At 46.5% G+C, this 19,167-nt stretch overlaps 3 protein-coding genes across 8 annotated transcripts; all 3 read right to left on the bottom strand.

Annotated features, from left to right (window-relative positions):
- Positions 1-688: 688 nt before the first annotated feature.
- LOC119129348 (inactive tyrosine-protein kinase 7-like) lies at positions 689-4,168 on the bottom strand. 3 transcript variants are annotated; one of them, XM_037262529.1, is made up of 6 exons: positions 3,826-4,168; positions 3,430-3,705; positions 2,351-2,593; positions 1,680-2,007; positions 1,481-1,585; positions 689-1,406 (listed from the first exon to the last, which is right to left on the bottom strand). In XM_037262529.1, exons 1-6 carry the CDS (start codon positions 3,893-3,895, stop codon positions 1,262-1,264), a joined length of 1,167 nt encoding a protein of 388 aa, XP_037118424.1. In that variant the 5' UTR covers positions 3,896-4,168; the 3' UTR covers positions 689-1,261. The 3 variants fall into 3 exon arrangements, with proteins under 3 accessions (XP_037118424.1, XP_037118422.1, XP_037118425.1); XM_037262527.1 differs by having other exon boundaries at positions 689-1,403; positions 1,478-1,585; XM_037262530.1 differs by having other exon boundaries at positions 689-1,419; positions 1,478-1,585.
- A 7,820-nt stretch (positions 4,169-11,988) lies between these two features.
- Positions 11,989-14,286, bottom strand: LOC119129357 (roundabout homolog 3-like). 3 transcript variants are annotated; one of them, XM_037262541.1, is made up of 4 exons: positions 13,380-14,286; positions 13,014-13,259; positions 12,406-12,671; positions 11,989-12,311 (listed from the first exon to the last, which is right to left on the bottom strand). In XM_037262541.1, the coding sequence occupies exons 1-3, from the start codon at positions 13,447-13,449 to the stop codon at positions 12,415-12,417; spliced, it is 573 nt and encodes a 190-aa protein (XP_037118436.1). In that variant the 5' UTR covers positions 13,450-14,286; the 3' UTR covers positions 11,989-12,311; positions 12,406-12,414. The 3 variants fall into 3 exon arrangements, with proteins under 3 accessions (XP_037118436.1, XP_037118437.1, XP_037118435.1); XM_037262542.1 differs by having other exon boundaries at positions 11,989-12,294; positions 13,380-14,285; XM_037262540.1 differs by having other exon boundaries at positions 11,989-12,319; positions 13,380-14,285.
- A 376-nt stretch (positions 14,287-14,662) lies between these two features.
- pdzd11 (PDZ domain containing 11) lies at positions 14,663-18,887 on the bottom strand. Of its 2 annotated transcripts, XM_037262325.1 has the most exons (7): positions 18,840-18,887; positions 17,863-17,960; positions 17,448-17,588; positions 16,510-16,608; positions 16,081-16,174; positions 15,673-15,733; positions 14,663-15,303 (listed from the first exon to the last, which is right to left on the bottom strand). In XM_037262325.1, exons 2-7 carry the CDS (start codon positions 17,953-17,955, stop codon positions 15,195-15,197), a joined length of 597 nt encoding a protein of 198 aa, XP_037118220.1. In that variant the 5' UTR covers positions 17,956-17,960; positions 18,840-18,887; the 3' UTR covers positions 14,663-15,194. The 2 variants fall into 2 exon arrangements, with proteins under 2 accessions (XP_037118220.1, XP_037118221.1); XM_037262326.1 differs by lacking the exon at positions 16,081-16,174.
- Positions 18,888-19,167: the final 280 nt, after the last annotated feature.

The following is a 19,167-nucleotide window of genomic DNA, read 5'->3' on the forward strand; positions in this document are numbered from 1 at the left end:
TCCGGTCTGTCTTCCTCCCCCTCATATGGCGCCCCCGTGGAAAGAGGATTCCCATCGAGCTTCTACCGCCGCAGCCCTTGTGGTAGAGCCCCACAGACACGTCGTCGTCGGAAGGCCACAAAGAGGATTTCTCTTGACGTTATTGGCCCCAACCTCCCTGCTGCTGCTGCCGCCCCCGCCGCCGCCATCCCCCTCAATGCTGGAGTTGGACTGTACTTTGTCGCCCTCTAGCGCATGGCTTACTTGAAATTGAACAGACGTATTTTCCTGCTAGGTCAAGTTGATATTAGTCTGTTATTGTGAGTTTGGCTGACGTTGCTCCCAGGATTAATGTTTGATTGCAGTGCCGGACATTTTCATATGAGCAGACCAGAGCTGAGTTTTGGGTTTACCTCGAATATTTCGGGGGCGAGGCGGGCGATAACATCACTCTCCAGGGCGGATTCGTTTACAACTCGGAATAATGCGACGTCATTTTGTTTTGCCTTGAGGCTGACGACAAAATCGCTGCCCAGATTTCGGTTTGCAAACAAATTGTTTTTTGGGGTATTACCTATAACCAACCTAGTGGAGGGGGGGAGGGAGGCTGAGAGAGAGAGAGGGAGGGAGGGAGAGAGAGAGAGCGAGAGAGAACAACATTTATCCAACATGACAGACTGGAGTAGATCCTCACACACGCGGTCATGCAATCAAAACTTTATTTATCGGCCCATTACAATCCAACCGAATGGGAGGAAACAACACGATGCAAATAAGCTTGAATAAATCAAGCATAATAAAGAAATCAAGCGGCGAGAAAACATCGCCAGCAAATGAACCAATAACCTTGAATGAATAATCAAGCATCACCTCCTCCTGCCATGGCGGCGGCGGCGCGTTCCAGGCTCGCTGTGTGCTGACCGACCTCCCTCCCAATGCTGCAAAGCAACTGGCCACCCCTCTCTCTCTTTCTCTCTCTCTCTCTCTCTCTCTCTCTCTCTCTCTCTCTCTCTCTCTCTCTCTCTCTCTCTCTCTCTCTCTCTCTCTCTCTCTCTCTCTCAAGACCCAGCTCGCTCTTTCCCAAGGGTGGGTCATCTTGCACAATGCCGCCATAGCATCAAGAGTGAATAACGCAAGCAACAGCGCGGCAAATACAATAGAATACAACACGATATACGATGCAACGCAATATGGTGTTTTGGGCCATTTGTTTTCTTTTTCAATTTGAACTGAACCGATTTCTTCTTGTGTGAAACGATGCCGTTGTCGACGTGGAGGAGTATCACCTCGAGGGGAAAAGCCTTTGGGAGGGAGGCGCTGAGGCGGAGCGGGCTGCGGGTGTGCCGGCCAGCCGGCCGGCTGGCCACGGTGGAGCTCTCTCTGTCCGTCTCCTAGCCAGGGACGGACGCGGCGGACAGCAGCAGCTGAAAAGCAAGACGGCTTGAAGGGACCTGGGTGAGCGTGGGACGGACGGACGGACGGACGGACGTTGACTCACCCCGATGGGCCTGCGGCGGGCGCTAGACCATCCAGTAGAGCTGAAGCGGCAGGACGCACAGCGCCAGCAGAGCACAACTGTAGGACGGGGCAACCGAAGCGCCCGATCCTTGAGGGTCACACGCAAAGAGGAAAGCGGTCAGCTTGGGGCGCATATCAAATAGAGACTGGAGTGACCCCGCTGGGGGGAGAGGACATAGTACTGACTGCTGCCCCCAGCGCCACCGCTTGGATTGCCACCGGGGTTGGAGAGGAGAACGTCGCCGTCGGTAACGCTGCTGAGGTGCAAGGCTGGGGACTCCTTCTCACTGCCGTCGAATTGTACGGCCACGCAAGTGTACTTGCCCGGGTTGGCTGAGCCATCCTTGATGATCAGCTGCGCGTTGTTCAGACCGAGTTTGTAGTCCGGGCCAGCGGTGATAGCGGTGTCTCCCTTCTTCCACTTGAGTCCTTTGAAGGGCCCCGATGCGATGCAGGAGAGGGACACCTGCTTTGCAGCGACACGTTCAACGCTGACTGTGGTGACCGGGTCTGTGGGAAAAAGGAAATGCGGCAGCACTTTACGGGCGCAAGCTTGCTGTGATGGCAGCGCGATGCGCGATTGAGACAACTTGTTGCAAGTTTGACCTTTGGAAAGGGGGCGTGCTCTTAACATGCATTTGTCCCCAAATTCAATCTACGGGCTTACAAGATCAAGTCATCCCTTTTCAACAGCTTCCGGAAAAATCCAACGCAAAACTATTTTGCGCTCCAATTGGAGATTGCTCGAGATGTAGATTATTGGCTGGCTGGCTGGCTGGCTAGCACGCACAAAGAGGATTGTTCGCAGAAAGGGACACAGAGAGGGGGGAGTGGCCTGCAACTTCAAACTCACCGTGAACCTGGACAAGGAACGCCGTCATCTTGGTAACATCGTCATCGTGGATGGCCACGTACATCCCGGCAGCGAGCGAGTCAGCCTGGCTGATCAGATCGTGCTGGTCAGTCTCTGCAAATTTTTTGCCGTCGACGCCGGTACTTTCTTTGGCCCATTTGCCAGTGCCTGACGATATGCCGGAAGGTAATTTGAAGCTGTGGCCCTTGGTGACAGCGCACACCTGGTTGGCCTGGCAGATGACTGCCAGAAAAGAGGTGGCAAAAGCACAGTTAGTTATTTATTTCATTCTTTTTTGGGAAGCAGTTACACACAGTTGCCGCGATTTCCACCCGTGTTCTCCAGGTGTTTGGTCTTATTTATTACTATCTCCGAACCACCTGAAGATAGAGCCAGAGCCTTGTCTAATAAAGACAGCGAGGGAGGGACCTCTGTTTCAAATGATAATAAAAACGCCGCACAAGCGGTCCGAGTCAAAAGAGTTTTGGAGACCATTTCCCCCAGGTGAGATGTTGGGAGGTGACTAGCGGCAGCAGATGATCCCGCTTCTGCTTTCTTTGCTCGACACTTGCCATGGACGCAACAAACGGATAGTAACCACACACACGCAGACTATAAAGAATGTCCGGCTAGATCCCCACAATTGTGCCCCCACTTGCACGTGAATTTGAGCAGCTGCCAAACTGCGTGACTGGCTTACAGGCGAGTTAAAAGATTAAAGATTAAAGTCCCAATGATCGTCACACACACACCTGGGTGTGGTGAAATTTGTCCTCTGCATTTAACCCATCCCCGTGTGATTTTAATCCATCCCCTGGGGGATAGGGGAGCAGTGAGGAGCAGCGGTGCTGCGCTCGGGAATCAGTTGGTGATCTAACCCCCCAATTCCAACCCTTAATGCTGAGTGCCAAGCAGGGAGGTAATGGGTCCCATTTTTTTTATAGTCTTTGGTATGACCCGGCCGGGGTTTGAACCCACAACCTTCCAGTCTCAGGGCGGACACTCTACCACTAGGCCACTGAGCTGGTCAACAACAGTTCCAACAACTAGCGGCACAAAAGGGATGGCAACTTACTTACCTGGCGCAACGGCCACCGTGAAAGACTTAATGGTGATCGAGCCTCCTGACGTCCATTTTGCAGTGTACACCCCGCTGTCCTCTTTGGCCAAGGTGTTTATTGTTGCTTTCTCCTTCCCCGCACCACCCGCATACGTAGCCTTTCCCTCCGCGATGTCAGCGCCATCCTTCTTCCAGGTGACAACGTCGGTGCTTTCGCCGCTATCTAAGGTGACGCTTTGACCCACTTCGCAGGAGCACGCTCGGTCCTTAACGCACGTGCAGCTGGTTCCTGCCTCTGAAACAAGCACAGGGGGCGAGCCAGAGGATTCGTCCCAGTCCGACACAATACAGCCGCTTGAACTTTGCAATGTTGACAGCGCAGCGCATCTCCAAAGTCAACTTGCTGCCCTTTTACCTGGCTTAACGGGGCGCCACGGCGAGAGGAGCAGCAGCACCAGTGCAACGCGCATCGAGAAGATCCGCATCTCCGACGCTCTCCAAAGCGCGCAGTCCACCAAAGAAAAGTTGTCTCTTGAGCGATGGATGCCACGATCCGGACGCAGCGAGCGGCTGGCGGTGAGTGAGTGCCGTGAAGGCGAAAGTCACGGCCGTAGCCCCGCGAGCTCTGACGCGCGTCGTCCGTCACATAGGCAGCAAAGGAAACGTCGAGCGGCTTTGACGCGCAGGGGACACGTCGAGCGCACCGAGCCCTGAGCCTTTAGCCTTTCATTTCAAAGCGTACGTTCCACGTCCGTCCGTCTGCTGAGGGGACACGTACGTTGGTTGGTTGGTTGGTTGGTTGGTTGGTTGAGCCTTGAGCCTTTAGCTTTCATTTCAAAGCATCGGCGCCCCCTTTAGCTTTCATTTCAAAGCATCGGCGGGGGTACGTACGTGGGTAATGACTGGTGTCATTCATTCCAAAGAACAAACAGTCACCGTGGTCACTCACGCACCGGCGAGAAACGTGCTGACAAAGAGGCAACTCCGGAACTCCTGAGCAAAGAATCCGAGCAGCTCGATCGCTATCTTTTCCGACGAGTGAAGGAATGGGGTCGAAATACAAAAAGTCCTGCCTAGCTACAAAAACAGATATGCTCAAACCTCATTGAATAAAGTACATAAGCAGAAACGTATATTCATTCACATATTAAATCCATAAAAGAAACATTTTAAGCATATAATTATACCTACACACCAAATCAATAAAGGAGACATAACTCAACATTTTCGATAGGGGTAATGACAAAGGTTTTTATAACTTTATGATCTGGAAGAAGGACCTTCCCATCTGTGGTCTCTTCTCAAGGTTTCTCATTTCCCCTAGCTGGAGTTTTGAGTTTTTCCTTGCCCTTTTGGGAGTTTAAGATCAGGGGATGTTTGAGAATATTTGCCATTTTTCACATGTCCTGTGTTGTTCGTTACCTAAATGTTGAACAGAGGGTGTGATTTACTGAAGTCAAATTCCTTGTTTGGCACGCTCAAACATGGCGAATAAAAACTCTTGAATCTTGAATATGTATTTCTGAGCACTTTGAAACAACAAACGTTTTTGATATATTGCCTGAATAGCTTAAATGACCCTTAAGGAACTGTTTGATGCATGCCTGATGATTTTCTAAATCACGGACACTGCCAAAGTCGTCTAAAAATGTTCAGTACTTGATTGTATCTTATGTTTTGACTCATGCTAGACGCCAGTTTTCGATTACTACTGAACGTTCTGGACAGAGGGAAATGTTTTGCCTAACAAAGACAAGATACGGTTGGAAGCATGATGAAACGAAGAATATGATGACGGAAGCAAGTGCATGGAGCATCAAAAGAACAAACAAACAAACAAAAACATGGTAAGTGGTGAGTACAAACTTTGCATCGTCAGGGAACATTGATAAATTGATGATGTCACAGCCAAAAGCTCACATAATTCCGTACAAAATGACAAAATTGAAAGAATGACGAATGGATGAGGTGCGACAGTGTATGTGCAAGAATGGAGCAGAATGTTTACAGGAAGGTCACTTGGAGATACTAAAACCAGCAGGTGCCAGAGGGAGACAGCCGAGAACCCCGGCCAAGGCCGAAAGACGGGATGGAAGACAACAGCCCCCGCGCACACACCGAATGGCCCGTAATCAGCACCCGCCCCCACGGAACCAGCTCTCACCGAACCAGCACCCACTCCCGTGGAATCGAAATCCCCTGCGAACTCGCCCCACCCCAAAGACTCATCGCCCATCAAACTCGGCCCACACCGACCGGCATGTGCAACTGAATGTAAGCTGACCAAAGAACCTTGAACGTTGCCTTTTCTGAATGGAGACTTTCTGCTCTTGAAAGGCCCAGCGCTGTATTGTACCTTCCTGAAAACAGAGCTTTCTTAGCAAGAATTGTGATTGAACTCAACCAACCTGTGTAAGTCTAATTTCTGCTTCAGTGTCTTAGCATTTTCCTAAATCTGAAGAAATCAAACGAGCACGCAGTGAGTAAATTGGATAACAGGTGATCGGCAATGGCTTTTGCCGTGAGGCGCAGACAGCGCGCTCCCTAAATTGTGGACCAAAACCCAACACGAGCCAAACAGTACGCTTGGATGAGAAATTCAGTTCAGTTCAAATGGCATGCGAGAGAACCTTGGGAAACCGAGCCCACTGCGTCAGCCCCGCTTGACAATTTGCCCTCCCAAGAATATTTGGTTTTCAAAAAGCATTTCCTCAGGATGGCAACAACGGCTTTGACTCGCAGGTTGTTGTCATCAATCCCATTTGCTACGAACGATGAGCTCTCCCAAACAGCGAAACAGCCTTTGACACGGACGGACGGGCGGACGGACGGGTCCGCCGTGTCCAACGCTTGAGTCCTCTCCGTCGGTCCCTCTCCACCTTCCAAATGATCCTTTTCCATCCACCTAAACGAATTGATTAGAGCAGGGGTGGCAAACATTTTGACTTGCGGGCCGAATTTGGTTTGGACCAGGAGCCGATGGATGTGGTAGTGTTTGTGTGAAGTCAAGGTAAAGAAAGACCCAATGATTGTCTCACACACACACGCACAAATTTGTCCTCTGCATTTAACCCATCCATCCCCGAGGGGAAGGGTGGGCGGCAGCGGCCCGGGAATCATTTGGTGAGCTAACCCTGCCGCGCCCGGGAACCATTTGGTGAGCTAACCCTGCCGCGCCCGGGAATCATTTGGTGAGCTAACCCTGCCGCGCCCGGGAATCATTTGGTGAGCTAACCCTGCCGCGCCCGGGAATCATTTGGTGAGCTAACCCTGCCGCGCCCGGGAATCATTTGGTGAGCTAAACCTGCCGCGCCCGGGAATCATTTGGTGAGCTAACTCTGCCGCGCCCGGGAATCATTTGGTGAGCTAACCCTGCCGCGCCCGGGAATCATTTGGTGAGCTAACCCTGCCGCGCCCGGGAATCATTTGGTGAGCTCGATCTGTGACGGACGGACGGGGCTTTGGTGATGTTCACGTGGCTGAACGTCTGCTCACGCACCTCGGTCGAGCCAGGGTGTCCACCACTACTCTCATTGGCTGAGTAGAGCTCTCTCTCCTTTTGGACGGAATTTGTCAACTAAAGCTGAAGGTGTTTCTAAATTGCTACTCTTTCCATGCCAATCCCTCTGTATTGATCCTATAGATGTCATTCCTTCGATCGTATATACCAATTCATCTGGAGAAATAAAACGCACGCTATGCGGGGGGGAAGAAAATCCCAGCTAGTCGAAGAATACAATATATGGGAGCCCGGGCAGGGTTCCCTCGAAGCTGCGCAGTTGCGCACTGGTCGCGAGAAACTCCGTGCTGCTGCACAGGGAGAAAAAAACCCCCCAATCTGCGTCCACCGATTGATTAATACTTCAACTTCATTGTTTTGTGCCAAATAGTAATAATAATAATTCACTTTGACGTTCATGGCTGCAACACTTGCAGTAGAAGTTGGGGAAGGTGGCAACAAATACTGAGAAAGCTGAGAAAAGCTCACCAATTGCGCACTGGTTGCGAGAAACTCCATGCTGCTGCACAGGGAGAAAAAAAACCCCAATCTGCGTCCAGCGATTGATTAATACTTCAACTTCATTGTTTTGTGCCAAATAATAACAATAATTCACTTTGACGTTCATGGCTGCAACACTTGCGGTAGAAGTTGGGGAAGGTGGCAACAAATACTGAGAAAGCTGAGAAAAGCTCACCACACACCTATGTGGAACATCCCACGTGTGATCAGGCTAATTGGGTACCGTGACTGGGTGCAAAAGGAGCCTCCCCAAACGTGCGGGGTCATTCACAAGCAAGGATGGGGCGAGGTTCACCACCACTTTGTCCACAACTGCGTGAGAAAAGAGTTGAACGGAACAACATTTCTCAAAGCAAAATTGCAAGGAATGTAGGGTTTTCAACATCTACGGTCCGTAACATCCTCTAAAGCAGTGATCCCCAACCTTTTTTGCGCCACGGACCGGTTACGTGTCAGAAATATCTTCGCGGACCGGCCTTTATATAAATAAATAATATATATATATAACTAAATAATACATTTGTATAAATAAATAATACATTTATAACAAATATATGAATACGATGAAATAAAATGATACGACTGGCATAAAAACAAGTGTAAACGACATTAAAATAAAACTCACCATTACATTGAATTAGTGGGAGCACTGAGCTTGTTTCTCAGAAACGAGCCGGTCCCATCTAGGCGTAATCGGAGACAATGACACCCGAAGTGGTTAAGGTTTGTCTTTTAATGCAGGATGCTTGGTCTCCATGTGCCGAAGCAGTTTTGAGGGCTTCATTGCCTCGTTAGCTAGCCTGTCGCCACATATTATGCAGAGTGGGCTTGGCGCGTCATTGTCTTTTAAATGCAGCTTTCCTTTTCTTAGAAGTCGTAGCCTCTTCTTCTTCCGTCTCCTCATTGGGCTTTTTCCCCTTTCCGAAGAAGCTTTCCAAACATCTCTGTTTCTTGCTCATTTTTGCTTGCTTCGCGGGCTCAACTGAGGTGACATGTCACGTGACCGAGACGAGCGTCTTGACCTGAACCGACGGGTGTAATTGGGAGAGAATCGCCAATTTGTTTTACATTTTTCAAAATAAATACTTACTCATTTTTGCTAGCTTTCCGGGCTCGACTGGGGAAACACGTCACGTGACCGGGACGAGCGTCTTGACCTGAATTAATTGATCGTCGATTGAAACAATTGTTTTGTTTTTTTTCTGTGTGGCTTGGCGGGCCGGTACAAAGTGACCCACGGACCGGTACCGGTCCGCGGCCCGGTGGTTGGGGACCACTGCTCTAAAGGTTCCGAGAATCCGGTGAAATCGCTGCACGCACGTAAGCGCCGCGGCCGGAAACCGAGACCGAATGACCGTGACCTTCGATCCCTCAGACTGCCTTAAAAACTAGGCGTGTAACGATTCATCGATACACATCGATTAATCGATATAATGCTCTACGATTTATTGGCATCGATGCTAAACGTAAACATCGATTTATATCGCCGTGTTTGACCTCGGACATTAGACGCGACTTTATTTTGAAATCCAGTTCATTGTTGCTTGCTTCCTCTTTCCGGGAGCAGTACGCGGCGTGTTGTGTTGTGTTGTGTTGTGTTGTGAGCAGAGCAGGCACGTGAAAGGGGAGCCGACAACTACGCGGCTCCTGGGCTGGTGCTATGGCTAGTGTCCAAGAAGACGAGGAAATTCGCTCCCCTTTGGGCTTCAAGTCATTCGTTTGGAAGCACTTTGGATTCCAAAGAAAAGATGGCTCAACGGACAATGAAAATTATTGTAAATAAATAGTTCAGTAATGCACTTTAAAGTTAATGGTATTACAAAAAAAGAAAGAATATTCATTTTTCTTTACTTATATGAGAAAAAACATAGGAATTTGATCAAGTTCAGTGTTAAAATAAGCACTTTGTATACTACAATACTCTTGTAATTTCCTAAATAAAGAGTTTGCAGTACCTTGTTGATTTTGCGTATGAATTGTTATAAATCAGGATATTGTTCTATATTTTTTATTTAAAAAAAATCGATCGTGGAGCACTATATCGTGATGTATCGTGAATGAATCACAGCCGGCTTTAAGATATCGGCAAATATCGTATCGTGAGTCTTTGTATCGATATGATATCGTATCGTGACAAAACCCGCGATTTACACCCCTATTAAAAACCCACCCGAGTGTGTAAAGGACATCACAGAATGGGCTCAGGAAAGCTTCGGAAAACCGCTGTCAGTAAATACAGCTCGATGTTACTACACCGGTAAGTGCGGGTTGAAGCTCGACCGCCGCGCAAAGCAAAAGCCGTTGGCCAACAACCTCCAGAAACGCCGCCGGGTTCTCTGGGCCCGACCGACCGAGCTCATGTCAAATGGACTGATGATGCGCAATGATAAAGTGTTTTGTGGTCTGACGAGCCCACTTGTCAAATTGTTTCCCAAAACACTGGACCTTGCTTGTGTCCTCCGGACCAAAGAGGAAGCGGACCATCCGGACTGTTCAAAAGCCAACATCTGTGATGGGTGTTACTAGGTTTTGATAGGTACCGTGACTTGCCATGCATAATGCGCAAAATCGAATTTGTCCTAAAATCTGGGGTGCGTATTACGCATGGGTACAACAATTTGCTGTCGCAACTTGGTTGTGCACGTTATTGAAGCTCGATAAAAACACTTTGGAAAAAAAACAAAGATCACAAAACCATCAAGAGGGGTGACGCTGCCTTGCTTACCTGACGGCTCAATAAAAACACTTTGAGAAAAAAACAGATCACAAAACCATCAAGAGGGGTGACGCTGCCTTGCTTACCTGACGGCTCAATAAAAACACTTTGGAAAAAAAACAGATCACAAAACCATCAAGGGGGGTGACGCTGCCTTGCTTACCTGACGGCTCAATAAAAACACTGGAAAAAAACAAAAAAAAAACACAAAAAAGATCACAAAACCATCAAGAGGGGTGACGCTGCCTTGCTTACCTGACGGCTCAATAAATACACTTTGAAAAAAAAACAGATCACAAAACCATCAAGAGGGGTGACGCTGCCTTGCTTAGCTGACGGCTGTTTTCGTTTGCGTCACCTACGCTGCGACAAGCCACACGGCAAACACTTGCCAGACTGACGTCGCGCCGAGTCTCGATCGAGTTACGGCATTGTTGCTAGCCGTACGGTTGAGGCGTACTTTTATTCTACATTTCCTTCATTGGCTTTTGTGAGGCCCTACATATGCGCTTTTGTATGCTTCGACGTGCGGGACTCATGGCTGTAAGAAGGAAGAAGACCTCGGGTGTGATCCAAAGTAGGGATGGGCGGATCGATACCAAAATATCGATATATCGATTCAGGCTGCTCATTTTTGAGTATCGATCTCCCTAGCTAAAATATCGATACTTACAATTATTTAATTATATTTTCCCTCATTTTTTTCTGCTCCAATTTGACGACTTGCACTCATGCTAGCACTACTTTTCCTTCCGCCTGCTGCACCGGCGTGTCCTGCTCTGCTCTGCTCCCGCCCCCTTTCTCACAAGCCAAGCCCTCCTCCTCCGCCTCCCGTTCCAATCCAAACACAAACAAGCATGGCCACGGCGGCGGCCCAGTCCGAACGTAAGAGAAGTCTGGTTTGGAGGTATTATATTTTAGTTAATTGAAATATGTCACAAAACGATTAAATATTGTGGCAACACCACAAACTTAACAAAACATCTAAGTAAAATTCACCCCACGGTTCATGAAGAGCTGCAGTTGAAACGTGCCGCAGACACTAAGGCAGCGACGGAAAACCCTGCAGCCACACCGAGGCTAAGGTACCAAAGTACCTTAGAAGCAGCGTTTCAGAAAGGCAAGACATATCCAGGTATCAGGTGCTAACCAAAAATCGTAAGCATTTGTGGTTGATGTGCTATTTGAAGCAATAATTACTGCGCTTTAGTCAGTCATTTATAAAGTTTTCCCCTTTTCAATTTGTGGTCGAACGCCATACGTTTTATTTGTAACTCCACTTCCTATAAACAACACTAAAGTATTACAATATTAAATGTAAGTATCCAGTGGCTTTACAAATTGATAGTTTTGCTGCTCATGACGATTAAGCCCTGCATCTCTGTTGGTACCATGTCTCTTTTTACAATATACTAAAAGACAAAACTTTTTTCCAACAGAGAGAGAAAAAAGTAAAGAATAGCTCCTTTTAATTAAAGTTATACTATTAATATGCATCTTCCATTAATGTTTTTCTAAAAAGGTTAATAATTCATGTACATGACGTAATACTTTTTTCTACAAAATTCAATAGATGACTCTCCAAGAGCAAGTATCATTTGCAGTGAAACACCTGCTGTAGTATACAAATGTGCAGGTCAATAGTCACATGTAAGGCACAAAATATTGATGCAGCATGCCACTGCATTTAAATTGGTTTTTCTGGCGGGAAAGTACACTTCCGGTATCGATATCGGATCGATATCGGGTATTTTTGGGCAGGAAATACTTGGTATCGGATCGAATCCAAAATCATTGGTATCGCCCATCCCTAATCCAAAGAAGCATCTGACACCGCCACATGCACACGTCATGCGATCAAACTTTATTTCACTGCCAATGTACAATCCGGCTGAAAGGGAGGAGACAACGCGATGCAAATAACCTTGAAGAAATAAAGCATAATAAAGAAATCAAGCGGCGAGAAAACATCACGAGCAAAACAAAACAAATAACCTTGAATAAATCGAGCGAGCAGTATCGCAAGGGTGCTGCAATGCAATTTGAACCGATTTCTTCTCTGCCGTTGTCGACATGGAGTATCACACCTCGAGGCGAAAAGCCTTTGGGAGGGAGGCGCTGAGGTGGAGCGGGCTGCGGGTGGAGGCCCCAAGTGTGCCGTCCCCTAGTAGGCTTTCGTGTGGGTGGGTCACAAAGAGAAACAGGTCATTTCAAATATGGACTGTGGTGACCCCTGCTGGGGCACGAAGACTACTCACCACTGCTGCTCACTCCAGTTGGGAAGCATCGGACACTTTCTCGCTGCCGTCGAATTGTACGGCCACGCAAGTGTACTTGCCCGGGTTGGCTGAGCCATCCTTGATGATCAGCTGCGCGTTGTTCAGACCGAGTTTGTAGTCCTGGCCAGCGGTGATAGCGGTGTCATCCTTCTTCCACTTGAGTCCTTTGAAGGGCCCCGATGCGATGCAGGAGAGGGACACCTGCTTTGCAGCGACACGTTCAACGCTGACTGTGGTGACCGGGTCTGTGGGAAAAAGGAAATGCGGCAGCACTTTACGGGCGCAAGCTTGCTGTGATGGCAGCGCGATGCGCGATTGAGACAACTTGTTGCAAGTTTGACCTTTGGAAAGGGGGCGTGCTCTTAACATGCATTTGTCCCCAAATTCAATCTACGGGCTTACAAGATCAAGTCACCCCTTTTCAACAGCTTCCGGAAAAATCCAACGCAAAACTATTTTGCGCTCCAATTGGAGATTGCTCGAGATGTAGATTATTGGCTGGCTGGCTGGCTGGCTAGCACGCACATAGAGGATTGGTCGCAGAAAGGGACACAGATAGGGGGACTGGCCTGCAACTTCAAACTCACCGTAAACCTGGACAAGGTACGCCATCGTCTTGGTAACATCCGTTCCCTCGATGGCCACGTACATCCCGGCGTCAGTGCTAGTCAGCGATTGGACCGTTACCTTTCCATCGGTCGCTGTAACGTCGTTGCCATTCTTCTTCCAGGCGACTTGATTGGCGGTCAAAGGGGTGCTTTCTAAGGTGACGCTTTGACCCACGTTGCAGGAGCACGCTCGGTCCTTAACGCACGTGCAGCTGGTTCCTGCCTCTGAAACAAGCACAGGGGGCGAGCCAGAGGATTCGTCCCAGTCCGACACAATACAGCCGCTTGAACTTTGCAATGTTGACAGCGCAGCGCATCTCCAAAGTCAACTTGCTGCCCTTTTACCTGGCTTAACGGGGCGCCACGGCGAGAGGAGCAGCAGCACCAGTGCAACGCGCATCGAGAAGATCCGCATCTCCGACGCTCTCCAAAGCGCGCAGTCCACCAAAGAAAAGTTGTCTCTTGAGCGATGGATGCCACGATCCGGACGCAGCGAGCGGCTGGCGGTGAGTGAGTGCCGTGAAGGCGAAAGTCACGGCCGTAGCCCCGCGAGCTCTGACGCGCGTCGTCCGTCACATAGGCAGCAAAGGAAACGTCGAGCGGCTTTGACGCGCAGGGGACACGTCGAGCGCACCGAGCCCTGAGCCTTTAGCCTTTCATTTCAAAGCGTACGTCCCACGTCCGTCCGTCTGCCCGCTGTTTTCATTTCAAAGCGGTCCACGTCCGTCTGCTGAAGCGGACACGTCGAGCCGCCCGAGCCCTTGGCTTTCATTTCGGACTTTGGACATGCCTGGTTTAACGCAAACAAGTTGCTGTTGTGTGTGTGTGTTTTTTTTTTTTTTTTTTAAATGATAGGCTTATATTTTTGGTGGCACATTTTTACGTGCAATACTGGAAGAGTGCCTGTGCAATTAAATCAACGTGAATGTTTGTGCATTCTGTCTCCTGTCATTTTCATATCTGCTGAAAGTGTTAGTCACCTCAATGTTGAACAGTGGCTGAGGTGTAACGAAGGCAAATTCCTTGTTTGGCATGCTCAAACGCGGCGAATAAAAAAACAAAAAAAGAACTTCTTGACTCTTGTTGAACAAAATGTCTTTCAGAGCTTTGTTGCTTTCATTTGATGTGTACGATTGAGGAAAAGAAATGAGGCCTGGTGGCAGACCCGGTTTCTCTTCTACTGTTCAGCTGACGTGTTCTCGTGATTTCTTTTAGGGGGGGAAAGCCACCCCGAGAAAAAGAATAAACCGTGATGCAACCTAAGATGACGTCGTGGAGTCGTTTTCATTCATTCGAGCACCACCTGGCCAAATCCAAGTGCTTTCGAACAATACAAAGAACCCTTCTAAGAAATTCGGATGCTAACCAGAAAAGATGTATGGACGAAAAAAGAAAGTCCCCACATTCACAGTGTCTTGAGGACTTCAATGAATCATTGATACATTCAATTCATTTCCTCCCTCGGGCAAAAATGTGATTGTCTTTCTAAAAGAAAAACAGAAACTACTTTTGAACACTCGCTTCATACCGATTCTCACAAAGTTCACATCAATGGGAACACTGAAGCCACACAGGAAATAAATATAAATAAATATATAAATAAATAAGATAAATACAATAAAGCAGACTTAGACTTTGACTATTTATTTTTCGAGAGGACCACGATGAGAGAAAAAAAAAAAAATCAAAGAAAAGGAAAAAGACCGGAAAGAACTGGTGGCACAGCAAGAAGACTGAAAAGGTATTCATTCAGTAGCATAGGGACAACCGTTCATTCACACGAGCTTGAAACTTGCATGTAGAAGAGCAAAGAACGTGCTCGACTTGGTCGATGAGTTAACTCTCGCAGAAAGCTACCGCCGTCTTTTCATATTAGGTGTGCGTGGTGGCCTTGACGTTTACGTTCATTCGTCGATTAGTTCATTTCCACAGAAAGCTACCGCGGTCTTTTCGTATTTGGCGAGTGTGGCCTTGATGTTTACATCTCACGCATGTGCATGTCGACGTGGCTTGGTTATTTCCCAGCATATAAGCTCGTCTGAACCTGCAAACCGCATTGACGTTGCCTCATTCAAATGCCACTCTTTGACTTCATACATTGGCGTGACTATCGATATGCAAATGCGCTCCATTAAATTCTCCACAGAAGTCAGGAGAAAATCATAAGAGTGGGTTGTGTGTTTGGGAGAGGCTCAACGAAGTGACAATGACCTTTTTTCTGTCTCTGACACCCCCTAGTGGACAGTCCTCTCCTTCTGCCTCTGGTAGTCTGAAATGATTGGAACAGAAGTTTGGCATTCATTTAAATGGCTGTATGAAAGAACCGCTTCATAAAAGTCTTGAATAAAGATACTGAAAAGCAGGCACAAGTGTCATTGTGGCAAGTTTCTAACACATTACCGCAGACTTCATTTAGCAATCACTTGGTCCATTATGCGGGCGAGGTTAGTGTTTTGTGGACGTTCTCGATCATACCAAAGGATAGCTTTTAAGTCGACTGTATTCCAATTTGTATATCTGACTTACGGTTTTATTCACTGAAGTTCAAGCACATTTAACATTCTTTGCAAACTAAATTGAATTTGAAAATTGCAGATTAGAAATATTCTTTTGGCACGAGGCACGTCAGCCAACTTACTGTAAGGGAAAAAGCGGACCCTCATCAGGATTTCCCGTGCAGTCTTTAGAATATCCACAGCCTGAAGATGCGCACACACGTACAGACACACAACGGGTTCGGCTAGGTTAAGACTTTTTCGAATGGTCAGTGACGAGCCAAAAACAAAGCGTTACTTCAGGCGTTACGTAGCATCCTTGTAGCCTTGCGCAAATATGGTATGTGACCGGATCCTCATGGATCAAACACGAAAATTGAGTTACATATTTATAAGATCCACTTAATCCCCTTCAAAATGATGTACAATATACATGCATGGAACAAGCACATCAATTATAGATGACGTGATCTGGACATGATTATACTGGTGTGAACGAAAACCCTAAAGAGCCTCCGTTGGTGACATACGTCGATGACGTGGCGTGTCACCTTTCATACGTAGCATCAATTGATGACATTGACGACTCATCAAATCGTAGAAGTGGGCATTGTTTGGATTTGGACTATTCCGACGATTCAGTTCCTGCCCCAAGTGATGTTTTAGACAAAACCACGGGAAATGGATCCGGAAACTCAAGACGGTCTCTATAATGGAATTCCAAACATACTCTCTTGATAAATTTTGCCTCAGACAGCAGCAGGTAAGGGTTAATCTACCATGGTTGCTGTGCTATGCGGCCGTACGCCTTCTGCTCAATTTGGTGCAAGAGGGTCACATTTTGGTGTATTTTCAACTTTTACTGGTCGACATTGATGCATAAACATTTTTAAAATGATGTTAGAGGCGATTTATTTTCAAGAAGGTTCCCTTGCTTACCACGTATTTGTTCCACAAAGTACAAAATAAATACAACTTACTCTGGAATGTTCGATGTCTTGGAAGTCCACCTCGTTGACGGAAAGAACTTGGTCTCCTTCCTGTAGTCCTGCACGGTGAGCGTCAGAGTCCGGAACCACCTGACAACGCCCAACGGGATACAATGATCAATGAATATACTTCATGAAGTTATTTTTCTGGAACAGGATTCTTTGTTCCAAGCAGCTTCCATAGTTCAACATTAGACTCCATACATCAAGCTGAAAGTCCTAGACATTGGTTAGAATATGCAATTTTGTTTATATTTCGAGGGACAAAAGTGTAAAATATCACTTTTAGCGACAGTTTTGTAGTCATATATCAATCCCAAAGAGGACATTTAAATACTACAATATAATTCAAATTTATCAAGGATTGTGTTCATCTATAAAAAAAAAAATCAACTGAGTAAAACTACACGACACTGTACCCACGCAGTACGCTATGTGCAAATTTACAGAGTCAAACATTTTTTTAGCATATCTTCCATTATTGGCTGAAAAACGTTTGCGCTTTCTAAAAAAAGTCCACAAGATGGCGACAGAACTCAGCCCAAATGAAAAGCAGTTATACTGACCTAATTTAGAAAGGTAATACGTTGTTATAAGATGGCTTAGGCACGATAACGTGTTTTGTGATTGTAGTGTTGCTGTATATGCAACAAATTAAAGTAATTGTATAAAATATGGGAAAAGCGGTATGGAAGATGACTGGATATATTCTATTCTTTTTTTATGGGGGGAGTGGCACTTGAAAAGCCTGTTTACTTTTTGGAGAAATGAAGCAAAATTAGGACTCGTTTTGAAGGTTAAGAAAAAAAAAAAAAAAAAAATCACTTACAATTGTAAACTTGATCTTTCTGAGAAATCTGAATTTCTAGTTTATATCCATATCGTCAAGCCTTGCATGGCACGCACGCACACATTGAGGGATATTTAACCTTGGATATGAAGATTCCCAGCTGCGAAGCCTTGCCACCGCGAATGTTGAAGCCAAGCTGTGCTCCCGGAGGTTTCTTCAAGACCACTGTGCGTGGGAGGAACTGGGTCAGCTCATTGTTGTAATCAGGGTGGCGAATCCTCTAAAACAACACAGTGAAAACTGTTCAATATGATGTCAAATCTACAACTTAGGGCACAAACTCAGTTGAACTGAGTGACTGTGGTAAATGATGAAATATGTAATCAGTGAAGTGCATGTTACATCTTAACGTAATTGATCACAGCATTCACACATTTGCTCAGGAGCACAAACAGTTTGAGCCGGGGGGAAAAAAAAAAAAAAAACGCATTCAGTATTGATTCTTTTACAATCCGGCAAGTCGAATGTGCTGTAACACAAACACAGTAGCTTGCCTCTTGAGGAGGTATCCATGCTGGAGGGTTCTCATAAGAGGGCAAGAAGACCACTGGGAGTTGATAGTCATCATAAGGAATCTTCTGATCCATTGTCGCTGCATACCCATAAATAAACACATTAACACACATGCACGCGCACACGAAATTCTTATTTGCCAACACAATTTACAATGCACAATGGTTTCATTAGCATTTCAAAGTTAGTGTTAAGGTTCTAAATTAGGGTTTGTACTCAAGCCCAGTGATTGGGTTTCACGTCTATTGAACTTCCCTTCTTCATTCAACTTTCCTTTCAATTTGAAAAACGACTTTTTCTTCCTACCATTTATCCTTGTTTCCTTCTGGTTGTCCGTCCTACGTTAATTTCTCTATGAATTCATTCTTGTTACCTTCCCACTTTTAATACTCATTGACTTAGTCATTTCCAAGCTCACTCCGCCCTATACGTACATAGATCGACGTTTTCTTCTTTCATTCCTACATTATACTCATTTTCCTGACACGCTTCCCCCTTTCAAAATAGTTTCCCCTATGCTCTGCACCCTTCCTTCGTTTCATTCTTCCTAGCCTTGATAATAAATTGATTTCTAATAATGCTAGACGCATCCTGTATGGGGTGCAGACAATCGAAACGTATAAAACGCCGCTTTCGTCGCATTGTCACCTACTTGACGAGACTAAAAGAATCTGGAAATTCAAATATTTTTGAAACCAGGGTGAAACACAAACGAAAGGAAACACACCCCTTGTCGTTTTACTTGTAAACAAGATCGCAGCTAGCATTAAGTTAGCTTAGCGTCTGGCCGCAGTTGTACAGCAGGCGTCAAACGAGCGGTTTTGTCACATTCACCACACGTTAATACACTAGTACAATCTTCGAAAAGAAAACGGCGCATAGGTTTAATAAAAAATATATATAAATAAAAAAAAATTATTGCAAATAAAAGCAATACAAATCCATGTCTTCAACTCACCCAACGGCACTGTCTGCCTCTGTGCAACTAGAACGGCTTCTTCTTTTTTTAAATGTTACAATCTGACTTTTTCTTGCAATGTCGCCCCCTGTCTATGCAAGGGAGCATTGCACATGCGTCACATTTATAAATTAATCTTTGTGCCACTGGCAACAGAATACCCTCGGTGCCCAGTTCACATTCTGTTGCCTGCTGCATACGCTAAAAAATACAGTAAGAATTACACCTAGATAACTAGAAAGAACTTTTGATTGGCAAGAATTGATTGAGGCACCTCCAGCAAATTTTTGCGAGTGGTCAAAAGGTCAAATTAGACAATTCCATGTTG

The sequence above is a fragment of the Syngnathus acus genome, chromosome 10, assembly GCF_901709675.1.
Source record: "Syngnathus acus chromosome 10, fSynAcu1.2, whole genome shotgun sequence".
Classification (NCBI taxonomy): domain Eukaryota; kingdom Metazoa; phylum Chordata; class Actinopteri; order Syngnathiformes; family Syngnathidae; genus Syngnathus; species Syngnathus acus.

Bases quoted from the DNA above. Each gene is read 5' to 3' on its own strand.
- LOC119129348 (XM_037262529.1), bottom strand. From the start codon at position 3,895: ATGCGGATCTTCTCGATGCGCGTTGCACTGGTGCTGCTGCTCCTCTCG. The intron at 2,008-2,350 runs GTGAGTTTGAAG...TTTTTCCCACAG, and splicing joins GTTCCTTGTCCAGGTTCACG to ACCCGGTCACCACAGTCAGC. The intron at 1,586-1,679 runs GTACTATGTCCT...GTGACCCTCAAG, and splicing joins GGCGCTGGGGGCAGCAGTCA to GATCGGGCGCTTCGGTTGCC.
- LOC119129357 (XM_037262541.1), bottom strand. From the start codon at position 13,449: ATGCGGATCTTCTCGATGCGCGTTGCACTGGTGCTGCTGCTCCTCTCG. The intron at 13,260-13,379 runs GTAAAAGGGCAG...TGCTTGTTTCAG, and splicing joins GTGGCGCCCCGTTAAGCCAG to AGGCAGGAACCAGCTGCACG. The intron at 12,672-13,013 runs GTGAGTTTGAAG...TTTTTCCCACAG, and splicing joins GTACCTTGTCCAGGTTTACG to ACCCGGTCACCACAGTCAGC.
- pdzd11 (XM_037262325.1), bottom strand. From the start codon at position 17,955: ATGGATCAGAAGATTCCTTATGATGACTATCAACTCCCAGTGGTCTTC. The intron at 16,609-17,447 runs GTTAAATATCCC...GGGCGTTGTCAG, and splicing joins TGGGAATCTTCATATCCAAG to GTGGTTCCGGACTCTGACGC. The intron at 15,734-16,080 runs GTGACACGCCAC...GCGCATCTTCAG, and splicing joins ATTGATGCTACGTATGAAAG to GCTGTGGATATTCTAAAGAC.